At 34.0% G+C, this 13,567-nt stretch overlaps 1 protein-coding gene across 4 annotated transcripts in view; it reads right to left on the reverse strand.

Annotated features, from left to right (window-relative positions):
* CACNA2D1 (calcium voltage-gated channel auxiliary subunit alpha2delta 1) overlaps nt 1–13,567 on the reverse strand; it is a 379,624-nt gene that overhangs the window by 78,995 nt on the left and 287,062 nt on the right. For all 4 annotated transcript variants that reach the window (XM_017835197.1, XM_017835200.1, XM_017835199.1 and 1 more), the window contains exons 11-12: nt 5,890–6,048; nt 1,000–1,104 (exon numbers count right to left, since the gene is read on the reverse strand). In XM_017835197.1, the coding sequence (XP_017690686.1) occupies nt 1,000–1,104; nt 5,890–6,048 (264 nt within the window). The remainder of the gene's footprint in view (nt 1–999; nt 1,105–5,889; nt 6,049–13,567) is intronic.

Below are 13,567 nucleotides of genomic sequence, written 5' to 3' on the forward strand. Positions count from 1 at the left end.
AATACTTTCACTGCTTTATGCATACACACTGATGGCAACTGTTAAAGTGCCTTGGTGATTTGCGTTCTAACTTTTAGATGTTTTTCTGAAAACAGAAGAAAAAACAACCCACAAAAAACCCCATGTAGGCACATCCCTAAGCACTAGGATAGGCAAATTCTCATTTACAGTGTAAATCCAGCTCATATTTCACTTCTATTTAGAATGTGATTAATCTTCTAATAATAATAAATAATAATTTGCACTGAAATGTAGTAGGAGACAACTTTAAAAGGTGTTTTATTTTACACACACACACACACACATTTTTAAATCTGTAAGTATGAAAAAGTCAGACAAGAAGTTTGATTAGATTCAAAACTTAAACCCAAAACCACCACAGCTAATAATCCAATTTAGTCTAAACAACAGAACTCATCCAGGGATTCTCGTGTTAAACCATAATTCTGGTTGAACCACAGATCAAATTTCATCAGTAGAGAGTCATCCCACTTCTCACTAAGACATTCAGAGGTATAATTGAGCTCACTGGGAAAAATGTGGGTTTGTTCCAGCCCAAATCTATTCAAATTCAGTTTCTAACCTTGAGATTTCATTTTGCCTTTGCCTGACGAACAACAAAAGCACATAGAAAATATTTGCAGTGAGGAGATACACAAACATATATCATATCAATTAATTACCTTTATTTCTACTGGATAATTCAAGGATTACACTAATGCAAAGTGTCAATAGAAAATTGAGTTCTTTATGGCTCACAGTATACTTCTGTATCATTTGAGACCAACAAATCACAAAGTGTAAAATATTAAGTATATTTTGTGATTTCACAAATAAATGTTATAGACTGAGAAATCTTTAAGTGCCCTAGGGATCAAAAGTAATAATTTTTTTAAGAAGTACTTTATGCATACACCAAATATGCTTTCACTTCCATATTTAATATTTCTCTTTGTGCTGTTGTATTTTATACAGTAAAATATTTCATATATCACTTACTTTTTTGTCTTCATTATATTTATGAAAAATTTCTTGTGCTCTTTCTTCACCACCATCCGTAAACAACATAATAATCTTATTGCAGTTAGCTCTGGAAACACTGTGCTGTAGAAGATACAATCAGAAGTGTTTTTATATTTCAGGCTATAAGGAATAACAACTGCTATATCTGATGGCTTTTATATCTACATCCTTACTACTTTAACATGGTAATGGCAAAACTTCAAAATATTTTAGAATTTTATTTCAGTACACCCTTTTGAATGAGAAATAAAATAAACCAAAACCATTTTTCTGTTCCATGACACTTAAATGTGACCTATTTCAGATTTGGACTAACACAGTGGAATAGGGATCTGGTGGTTCCTCTCACCTCCACAAACACCAGGAGAGCTCATATCCATCACATCAAACCCCCAGTGTTCCTATACAGATGTTCTGTGTGAGACTTGCACAGTGAGGGTCTCTAAACATTTTTACTTTTTTCTCATCCTTATTTTTTTCCTTATCCTTACTGTACCTGTGGAAATTTGTGAACAATGACCCTGTAATGAATTATTGAATATGCTTATTTTTTTCTGTTGGACTCCTACTCACAGAAACTATCCAGCTCACTGACTCCTTAAATGAAGCTCTGTCAATTTAGGCATCCTGTAGGTATGTCCACCCTATAAGCTCTGAAGTATTTTGCATTTTTTTCACATTTCTTTAAAATGTGTTTCATCTTTCAATTTTTTAATTCTTTCCTGGTTTTCTACATTATTATTTTTAATACCTTGAAATGAATAGCTAATCTTTAGAAAAATATCTTACAATCAGGTTTGCATAATAGCCAAGATGTGGCTTTCTAGATTATTAAAAACTGTCCATCACCTGCTTTTCTAATTAGGTTGCACCTCACAACTGAAGAACAGAATGAGTTCCATCATTTCTGGGGAGCAAGCCTGAAACAGAGAGAATTAAGAAGAAGCCTCTCTGACTCCTAATTCATCAAAGTAACTAGTAAAGTCCCTGAGAAAAATGCAGTGTGTTTTGCAAAGGAATAAAAACATTGTTCCACAGGTAGAACAATAGAGGTGAGTATGAATTTTGGCTCCTCATGGAAGGACCAAATGCTCCTACTTTGGCATTCATCCTCTGCCTTTATTCTTTAAAGAAGCAAATTGCTCATGACTCTTGCAGCCAGTGTTCCTTGCCCTTTGTATTGCATACAAATGGTCCCAATAAATTCAATTTCTCCTTCCACAAGCCTGAATTTTGCTATACGAGTTTTCTCTAGAGTCAGGAAAATAAATAGGAGAGTTGTCCTTACAAAAGCACTCAGCTCCCCCTTGCTTTACTCTTTATGCCCAGATAGCGACTGTCACCAGGCTGGTCACACTGAAACACCAAAACCAGCCCTCAAATATCACCCAGTAACTCTCAATATTGCATTCTACAGTTCTACAATGCTTCAAGAAAACTAAAGCACAAAAACATAATTAACAGAGTAAGAATTATTCTTCAGAGATGATTTATGTTTATAGTTCAATATTCTGTGAATAAATACTTATTTATTAACTAAAAAAAACCCAAACCAAAACACAAGCCCAAAGATTTTCTTACATGTAACAACATATAAAACCTGCTTGAAATCAACACATTCTCTCCAACCTCAACAGCACACTGTGTTTCAGTTGGAATTAAATAATTTATGATCATTTTTCACTTGTGAAATATAAGTTACAAGATACTGCTTTGGGCTGTAATCTTTTAGATATTAAAAAAGTAATAAAAGCAGAGTTGGATATTTCATAAATAAATAAAGAAATTCACATGCGTTTACAGTGGTTTAATATATAGGCCAAAATAAGGTCAGAGGGAACAAAAGAGAGATATCAAGGAAGTGGACCAAACTTGCTCATATTATGAAACCTTCCTACTGATTTTGAAACAAGCACTACTATGGGCAATGTGAACTTGAGCTAGGCCTTACTTTAACTGGTTAAATCAGGACTTTTCTAGTGGTTTACTCAGCATATGCTTATACAGTATGAGATGAACACAGTGGTTTATCTCCTAGTACTTACAGAAGGGCATTTACTTACACTATGCTGTCTAGACACTAAAGTCATGTCATAGGAAAAAACCTCAAGACTTTAGCCTCCAAACATAATTGGAAATCTGAACATGAGTAAGTTCAAATCATATGATATTATATTCATATTACATATGAAGTGTTTAAAGCCAGTTTGGGTAGAGCTCTGAGCAAGCTGGTTTAGAGAAAAGTGCCCCTGCCCACAGTAGGGGAGTTGGAACTAGTTGATCTTTGATATGCCCACCAAGCCAGGCCATTCTGTGACTCTGGGATTCTCCCACAATAAAAACTTTGCTTTTGGATGAATGAATTTAACACGTTAGTCTTTCAAAAGGCATCAAGGAAGGTAGAATTGCCTTTAGAACACCTCTTATCCCCCCCCACACACATTTGGACTAAACAGGGGAGATATTGGCTCACGATGTGAAAATAAGTGATTGTGAAAAGCTGATGCAGCAACTTCATAATTCTTCTGAACAGTTTGCCTCAGCAGTCCAACAGACCACAGATGAAAGGGAATGTGTTGCCTATACAGGAGCTTCCCCAGGACAAAAAACAATTTCTTAGCTTAAACCACAGAAGGATACAAGTTGGAACTAAGCTATGTATTAATTTTTAGCTCTCTCTTCTATTTGATGAAGGTCTTTTTTTATTCTTTCAAACAAGCAAGCAAAACATGATCCATTTTATAGTATGTTTAAAATTACTTTTGTTTTATAAAAGTTTCACATCTTTAAAATTAACTCATTAAATGGCAGGTAACAATTATACCTTGTGACATGACACTTTAAAAATTCATTTTTCACTATTTTTTCTTTGACAAATCATAGCTATTATGGTGTGTTGGGAAAAACCCTCCTGGAACTGCTGAAGGTGAGGTATTGTGCTTTTCAAAGAAATAACAAGTTAATATAACAATAAATAATGAGAAAATACTACATAAAAATCCAGATTATTGATAAACACTGGCATTAGTATGTTGAAAAAAGCACAAGTATCTATTTTCATTTGGCAACACATCAGACAGCAATCTTTTCATGCCACAAGTGAAACATTGCTTCAGTGTTCTGGAAAATTGTTTGAAATAATTGTCATCCAGAAAGAGTGCCCCCAAAATTATTATTAAAATTTAAGCAACACTGCATTTCTATGGACCTTAAAGCAATTGGATTATTTGAATTCATAAATATACAACTGGAAACTATCTCACAGCATATTTTTTATTATTTGCTTAAGGTGGTATTATATCATCATATTATATTGTCTTGTCACTGGAGTGTAGTGTTAAATCCATCACCAGCCCTTTACTCTTCCTTCTAAATGGATTTGCCAGTGTTTGGAGGGGATGACTGTATATCTATAACCTCATGCAATCCACAATGTCCAGCCATAATTTACAGTCTTGCAGAGATCATGTGAGGCTAATTACACCTCTGCCTTCAGCTACAAAAGAGTTGGTCCCACTATGACACTGATCTACCATTAATTTGTAAATAATATTTGAGTCCTCCAAACAAGTCCACTTAGAGATTTCCCCTGTGTTCAGCTTGTCTTAATGTTGCCTGCACACAAAGTATATATCTGGTGTTCTATGTAATCCATAATTTTAAGGAAATATAAATGTCATGAGGAATATATCTGGAAAAATACCTTGCCTTCCTCTTCCCTCTGCATGAGATGTCAACAGATGCAGAAAATGGGAAAATGCCATACAGCCTGGTCCAAAAATATCCAATAGACTTTAAAAATAATCATCAGCAGAGGGCACCCACTCATTTCTCCACCAAACCCCGCTGCTAAACTGAATAATGGTCAACTGAGAAAATTCCCATGAAAACATTGCTTTTTCTTTTCCTACATAAAAATTTAAGAAGGGTAGAAATTTTTCAACCATTTCTAGCCTTAAATTGCATATACAATGTCAGGGAAGTGTCCTGAAGTCCAGAACCTGGCAGATTAGGGGGAAAAAGTAAAGTAAAAACAAATATATTACAAAAAATCATAAGGAAAAGAATGCATTTCATACTTGTCAAGCCATATCCTTATCTGCTGTAAACTGATTCAGCTTTACTTGCACTAAGGTGGAGATCTAATATGCAGTTTTTACAAAGGTGAAAAGTAGAATTATTTTTTTAAACAACCACATAAACCATTAAAAATTTACTGATTAACTCCCAACATCTGTGGTAGATGGGAAACACTGCTATTCAAAAAGATAGTGCTTGGGTGCAAATTAGAAAGTACAATGTATTTAAAACATAGTAACGATGCATTTATTTTTAAGGAAATTATTCTTTTTATACATGAGGAAGAGAAAGGAATTAGAATACTCTCAGATGCCTAATATTCCTCTATTAACTAACTCATTTCCTCTGCTCTATTCTGCTCAGGCCATGGTAAACTATTTATGAGTTCCAATAAGTGTGAAATTTTAGGTTAACTAAACATTGCTAGGAGGTGCTGTGGTAAAATTAAAATAATACCACTATAACACAGAGCTGTCCATTGTAACATTAACTGCAAGTTAACCACTGCCATAAGTATGTGCCAACTGGGAATCACATGTTAAATGGAAAACCAGCTGAATGAACTAAAACAGTACAACACATTGAAAACCAAATTCATTCCCAAATCTTAGCAACCTGCTAGGGAATCTGCAAGGAAAAAACATTTCTGGGATAGATTTACTTGCTAAATAAAGGTTTGCACTTCGACCACTTAAGTTACACAATGAAGGAGCACCCAGTGGCCATCTGAACATTCAGGTTCTCCTGCTTCACCTGGCAGAAGAGAGATATTACTTAAACACTTACATTTAGCAGCTGTTCAAAAGCGTAGCTAAAGCCTTTTTTGTAATCTGTAATTCCTTTAGCAGAAATTTTATAGACAGCTTCTTTCAGTTTCTTCTTGTTCCTCACATTAGCTTGGACAAGATGATTAAAGCAACTGACGTTCTGAGCATTATTATTAAACTGTAAAATAAAAAGAAGTGGTATTAAAACAGTTATTTTCTTTTCTGTGTACTGTAGTGCTAAAGGTTTATGTTGTTTGGATCCATGAGATAAAGAATATCACACTTGGATTCTCATTTCCACTATTGAGAACGTCCAGCAGCATCTGGAGATTTCAAAATGGGGCAATAAATATATTTAAAAATAAAGGTATTTGGTGCTTCACCCGGTGGCAATCAAGAAAACTCTACTATAGTAGAAAAATTCCCACAAATTTTGTTTCAAGTTTATATCATGAAATAAAACTCAGACACGCAGACAAAATGAAAAACATAGAAAAATACGTATTTTACTCTTTTTAATCACTGAAAAATACTGGTTGAGTTATCAGGTGACTTCTATATTGCACCTATTAGTTTAGTGGTTTACAATGAAACCTATAGATCATATTCAATTAGTACATATACCTTATGGAAAGCAAAATACACTCTTGGGGAAAAAGGAAGCACATGAGAGTATAGCTGCAAATACGAGAATATTGTTAATAGCAATATAAATTTGCGTATTGAGAACACACGTGCTTCTGCTGTCCTACCCACATATCCACAAAAACTACTCACTCTTAATTAATTTATATGAGATTTTGACGTTATTTAAAAACATACACAGAAAGTTTTTAAGTGCAAGATGTCATCTGCACAAGTAGAAATCAGTTTATGATCACCTGAAAATTCATCTCTGTATAAATATACATACATTCATGTATATGTACAACTACATGTATCTTCAGAGAGAGAGAGAGAGATGCAGATATAGGTCTCACTTTTTAGTGGCACCATGTATGATTTTAACTCTAGTTTTGGATGAAAGTGCATATTACTGCATACAAGCTGTATTTAACTCTATTTGAGTGAAAATCTCCTTTTAACTACAACACAGTGACTTTTATCTAAGATACTCTTGACTAATATTACTAAAACTACTGTCTAGGCCAATTTTAAACTGTTTCATCTGTCAAGATTTCTTATGCGAGCTTTTTTCCTCACTGGTAAAGATGATGTCCAAAAACCTCTGTAAACTCCATCTCAGTAAAGGTACTAAAATACAGATCTCTTAATTTACACTTCATCTGAAAGTAGATTATTATGTGTCTTCCTGATTATGGATCTTCAGTGAAAGTAAATGTAAATGTAATTTTGTCCTGTCAAACTTGTGCAAAGCCTTAAAATAATGTAAAAATCAGGCCATGTTGGTTTAAGTCCCACTACTGCTAGATAGTTCAATAGTGCTCTATAGAATAAAGGTCACAGATTTCAATAAATGCTCAGACTACTTACCAGTCTAAAATAAATCACTAAGCACCAGGCACAAAGTGTAGAGAGACAGCTGCTGTCAGCAGCAAACACCAACTTGCACTGTGACTGTAGGACACTTATAGTGAACAAAACTTAAAAGGATGGAAAGACTGATAATATCAAACCAACTTTTATAATGCCTACTATTTCAATTCAAGTTATTAGGATGCTTAGGAGGTAAGCAGACTTTTCCCTGTCCTCGAATCAGATGCTCCCTGCTGTTAGGACCCAATAAAATATGAACTACCAGTTATTATTCTCAAATATCCACTTTAGTCAATAAGACTTCTGCTATGAAATTGCTAGAAACAAATGTATAACTGCAAATACAGTGCAGCTAATGGCAGAGATGACTGACATAGGCATCATCCTCAGCAGAAGGCTTAGCCTATTTTGTTCCATATCCTTCTTGAAAACAGGCACAGAAGTGTAACTGTGGGGATTTGGGGTGTAATTGAGCAAATCCAGGTGCTATTATGAGAGCCTTTGCTCTGCTGGATTCTTCCTTACAGTTCCATATGGAATATCTTATTCTCACAAAGAGGATGTGTGAAAGTGCCCCATGAACTAAAGAATTTAAAGCATGAATTCGTCTGCCTCATCTTGTCATATTTTTATTGCACCAGAAGCCCCTCCTGCATGTATATAGAACCTAAACCTATTTTAATTTTGAGCATTAAGTAATTCATAACTAATCTAATACCTTGTCATTCTCATATTGCAATTACTTTGATAGGGTGCTTATTTTTGATTTTTCCTCATGAATTAATATTGTATTTTTCTGAGACAACAATTTTTTTTTACGGTATAGCTGATGCTTTGTTGAGGACTGCATTAGTTAGCAAATAATATTGATACTTGCTAAGCAAAACATACTATGACAATACTCATATAAGAATCTTCATCTATCTTTCTAATTAATAAGAACAGTTATTACTCTGTCCCAATTTTATAGTTCTGGTCCCCAGGTGATTAAATATGTAGGAGTAAGTTATTCTCAAAAGACTTTATGCAAATTTTTCTGTCCCTCTTTCTGTCAATAAGCAGTTCCCAATGTATCACAAGGGGATGGCTGCTTCCAAAACATACAGAATCATAAATAAGTGCTTTAATTTTGAAAAGTGCAGTGTTATATTCTATTCCAAGTATTCTGTGGAAGAGTTAGTTGTATATAATGTTAAAAAGAAAGTGGTTTATTTATTTTAATAATATTTTATTTACTGTGGCTTTAATTTTCACAATACGACAACCACAAATATACAATTATGTATCAAAATTATTTACAGTGACATAAATACGAAAAGAGGATGAAAAAATGAAGATTAAAAATATTTTCCATTTCCCCCAGTGTCACTTCACCTTTAAAATAAATGAAGACATGGAATTGGACTACATATATTTAAGCTTGAATATTCCTTTAATGTATGTAATATTTCTCAAAAAAGAATATTTTGGTAGGACCAATAAAACCAGCATGTTTTGTTGCTTAAGCAAAACCACAAGATGATCACACAACTGTAATGAGTTTGATGAAAAACACTGACATACTCAATGGTGCTTCTAATAATAGTTTCTACCAGAAGTAACCAGTAAATCAGCCAAAGGTTATTGGATACATAAACCATGTGGAAGTGAAAACAGTATTGTGCTGTGGAATTATATAAGTTTGCCTCAACCTAGATTTACACTCATGATGGGAAAATTACAGCCATAAAGTAATTTTATAAGGATAAGGTCTCAAAAGGAATTCTAATTCTGAGTTGGGTTGAAAGTACAGAACTTGTACTCGGAAAGTAGAAGAAAATGGTTACCTCATAGGCAGCTCTGCTCTACAAAAGTCAATTTCATTTGAAAAACTAAAGTGAAAACACTGCTGTGGTCCATCAGTGACATTATATATGAATTATTTAATGTATAAAAGTAAGCATAAGTTTAATCCTATGGCCAGTGCATGCATTGTCTTGAGCTATAGCAAACAGCAGTTTAGACGTTCAAGCGAAAATTTAGTGACAAGAGAAAATTTCTCCCTGAAGAGTCATTAACATTAAACTGCAAATCTAAATTGGTTGCTAGCAGCCCTGCAAATATATCAGCATAATTATTTCTATGAAGGTCAGGTATCTAGCATGTGGATCTGTAATTATGGCTACAAAAATGACATGTTAGAAATTGTCAGGAATACCAGCTCAAACTGTGGAAGAAGTTGACAAGTAAACTATACTGCAGGACAATTACACATTAAACTGTACTGTACTGCACTCATTCTGTAAACACAATAAAGGGGCAAGGTCAAAACATCTGCATCTATAGATTGACAAATGCTGATGTAAAACCAAGGAGAGAAATGACACATTTTTAGGATGGAGAGTTACATCAACCAAAGTCTGCAAATGCTGGAATTTAATTAAGAAAATATATGGGCCAGCTGTTTCCAAAGATATCAGTCAAAGTTAATGTTAATGCCAGTCAGAAAAGCAGATGAGCAGAGTTTTTGAGATGAAGGAATCAGTAGTTGGAACAACAATCCTCCAAAATGAACATTTCCCTGTTTGCTAGGAGGTGAGGGCAAAGTTGAAACGTGACTGATGAAAATTTGCAAAGGGAGGAACAAAATTCAGGGTACATTTAACTAATTTGAACTCCAGTAAAGTACTGAAATGATAGAAGGATTTTGACTGTAAAAGCCTTCAGATCACCCATAAAACTGACTTTTCACATGAGGCAAAAACCAGGACTGTTCAAATCTTTGAATCAGACAAACTGAGACAGCTTTTATTTATGCTCATGCGAAATATAATAACAATAGTGGCATTACAATTTTTTACATATTAAGATACCAAAAGCCAAAATAACTGCAATGAGCCTTTAATGATTACTCGTCACATTGCCTGACTCCTAAGCACTATAATAATTCTTTTTTCAGTTTAAAAGATTTCTTGAAAGCCAGTTAACAATATACGCAATCACTTAGTATTTAACTGCAGAAAAAACGTGTAAGATTTCAAAAAACAGTTGCCACTTCAGAAAATCTATGTTCTTAAAAAATCAGATTTTATCAAAGGAGTAAAATTAAGGTAATTACAATCCCTATTTTATTGAACAAGATACTCACAGTGTATCTATATGAAATACATCAGTTGGGTATTTATCAGGTTGGCATTTCCCCCTAATTACTGCAGTAAATATAGCATATGTCACAAAAGTGGTACCAGTAAAAAGGAAATAAATGAAATTTGCTTATGATGCTATGGGCTTAGTGATTCACTTACAAAACAACAGATGACATTTGAAGGCAAACTGTTCAATTGTTAAAATGTAAAGCCATCCTATACGGTATGTCACACTTGTAACAGCTCCTACTTTTTCAATTCTATAAAAAGCTTATTCTTTATTTAAGCTAGAATAAGAAGGGCTTGAAGGTAAACAGTTGGAAATCATGAAAATAGGACAATTTTAAGCTTTTTTATTTTAAGGTATCATGAAGTATTAATATAATTAAATTTGTCTAGTAATTATACCTGCAAGGTATAAGATTCTAAATGCAGTTTTCACTAGATTATTTCTCACTACCCCATTTATTTATATCCTTTTGCAGTCCCCACCTTTGGGACGTCCCAGACCTATCCTCATCTCTGAGGAAATTAAGACCTCCTCTTCACAGGTTTGGGCAGGAACACCCAAGCCTGTTACTGGAGCACTAAAAGTGTCAGAGAACTCCATCTAGTTGACCTCAAACCACCAGTACAATCTTAGGCCATATATGGGGCAACTCGATAACTTGAAAGACGAGATAATGAACTCAACATGAAACCGTGAACAAAGGTGTTTTGAGTTTAATGCTGCTTGACCTTTGTCATTCTGGAGGTCAGAAACAGAGTGAATCTGACAGTCTTACAAGGACTTCATCTTCTGATTGAGAGAAGGATCAACTCGCAAATCTAGTGAAAAATTACACAGAACTGCAGCAAAGGGTCTAAATTCTAGAGACCTTTCCTCTCTCTTGGGTAGTTCCATTGAGCTGTGGGCTCAACCAGACATGGACCTCTGCAATCCACAGTGCCCCAAGGGTTAAATTTGTGGAAAAGATAAGAGATTGCTATTCTGAAAACCTCTTCTAATTCCAGAATAGTTACTTATCCATTGCTAAAAGCCTTCTCTTTTCCAGTTTCAACCTGAAAATGCTTCTTTAAAAATTATTAAAACTCCTACCATAGTATGAGGATATTGGAGGATTCAAGGGAAGTGAAACAGAAATGTTTATTTATTTCCTACATCTCATCTCACTCTAAGCACTCTGTGGATATGCAGATCAAAAAATGAATAACAAGACCCTTCAGACAGATGTTTTCATTAAGAGGACAATATAAGGTAAAAGAAGGGAGTAGAAAAAAAACCTTACAGAAAATATCTGAAATGAAGTAAAAAAGTATCAGTATTAAGAAGTTGGATATACAGAGACTGAAAAAAAATTGAGATGGTTAAGTAGGAAGATCAAAGCTATCACAAAGCCTGGGAAAAAACAGCAAACAAAACAGATGAGAAAAAAACTCAACATGCATAATATATTGTGGGTTTTTGCTTTAGGAAGTAACACCTAGTGTATAACTCCTGGGGCCATCCACACTTTAGCATCACAGACATTTTCAAACATTACTGAGTATCTTGGACTCCTTGAGAAATACCACAGAACTTTTCGCATTTTATTGATGAGAAAAGTGAAGCAACAGGGAATAAAACAAATAAATCCAAGGCAAAGACTTGGCCACAAGCTTTAATCTCAATCCCCCACTACTAGAACATGCTTTTTTTCCTTTGTGCAAGCAATTCCATGTCCTCAAATTTGCCTTTTAACTCAACATTAGTTATTTTGCTATAAGCCATTTAAACCACACAGTCAAACAGGACACAATTTTTAAAGCATGAATTCTCATAAACAGTTTATCACTTGAACTTCTTCAAAATGTATAAACAGCTAATGACATTCATTCTGAAGATTACAGCGCTGAGAGACAAAAATCCCTGATTTAACAGGCAATGTATGAATTGATGAATATTTCAAATTCTCTTCTCTATATCCATTTATTCCTCTCTATAAATCTAAAAAGATCTCCATCTCCTTAGAGATATACAAGGGATATAAATCCAAAATCCCATGTCAATCATTCTTTTTGCAAGTGTAGGAGGTTATTTAAATACAAGTAAAACATTTCAACTGATTCTCCTTCTTTTATGAAAGGAAACCTAAAGCATCCTCTTCATTGCACTGTCTTAGAATTCACATTTATGCAATGCTAGCAAAACAAGTAGGCTTTGAAAACAGCAGCAAAAGAAGAAATGTTATAAAGACTAAAGAGTAATAGCTGAGAGCATTAATTTACATTTGTCAGAAAGTGTTTATTACTGTTTCTGACAGTCAACAATTTTTTTCCTGCTGTATCTGATGTCTTCATACACATGTGTATCTATATATATACACATACCTATATAAATATGTTTATCTATAGATATTTGCTTAATTGTTTGACATGATCAAGAAAGAAAGCTTCAGTCAATATTTATCAGATGCTTTCTCGACAAAGCAGTAATCCACTGAGGAAAGCCACAGTTCTCAAATCAAAAAGCATAGCAATAAATTTATGTAAATCCTCAGGAAAAGAAATCGAGGAAAGCACTAGTTCTGAGTTTCAGTTTGAAAAACACAAAGTGTTTTTCAAATCATCTAGTTACTGGAAAATGCAAAAACATAAACACCAATAAACTATTAAAACTTAAAAAAACTTTTCCAAGTCTTAGTCACTAGGTGGCACTAAAACAAAAAAAGTTGAACTGGTCTTAAAAATACCTTGAAATAGGAAATTTTACACTTTTGGTAGAGGACGTTGGTGTTTTCTGTGACTGGCATAAATTTCTCATTTCAATTAGACCAATAAAATATACTTGTGTTCCAAATGAGTGAAGAAATACAAATATTAAAATCAGAACTTCCTTCTTAAATAAAAATTTCCACGTCTTGAACACAAGAGGTCCCAGCTCCAGAATGAAAATTTACTTTTTCCATACAAGGGATCCACATTATCCAAACAAGCATCTCAATTTCCAACGGCTTTACAAACAGTACTAATAATGGAAAAGCAGTAAACCAGCCTCCTTTCTAAATACCTTTCTGTGCCTCCGAAATCTGTAGA

The sequence above is a fragment of the Lepidothrix coronata genome, unplaced genomic scaffold (genome assembly GCF_001604755.1).
Source record: "Lepidothrix coronata isolate B3197 unplaced genomic scaffold, Lepidothrix_coronata-1.0 Scaffold251, whole genome shotgun sequence".
In the NCBI taxonomy this organism is placed as follows: domain Eukaryota; kingdom Metazoa; phylum Chordata; class Aves; order Passeriformes; family Pipridae; genus Lepidothrix; species Lepidothrix coronata.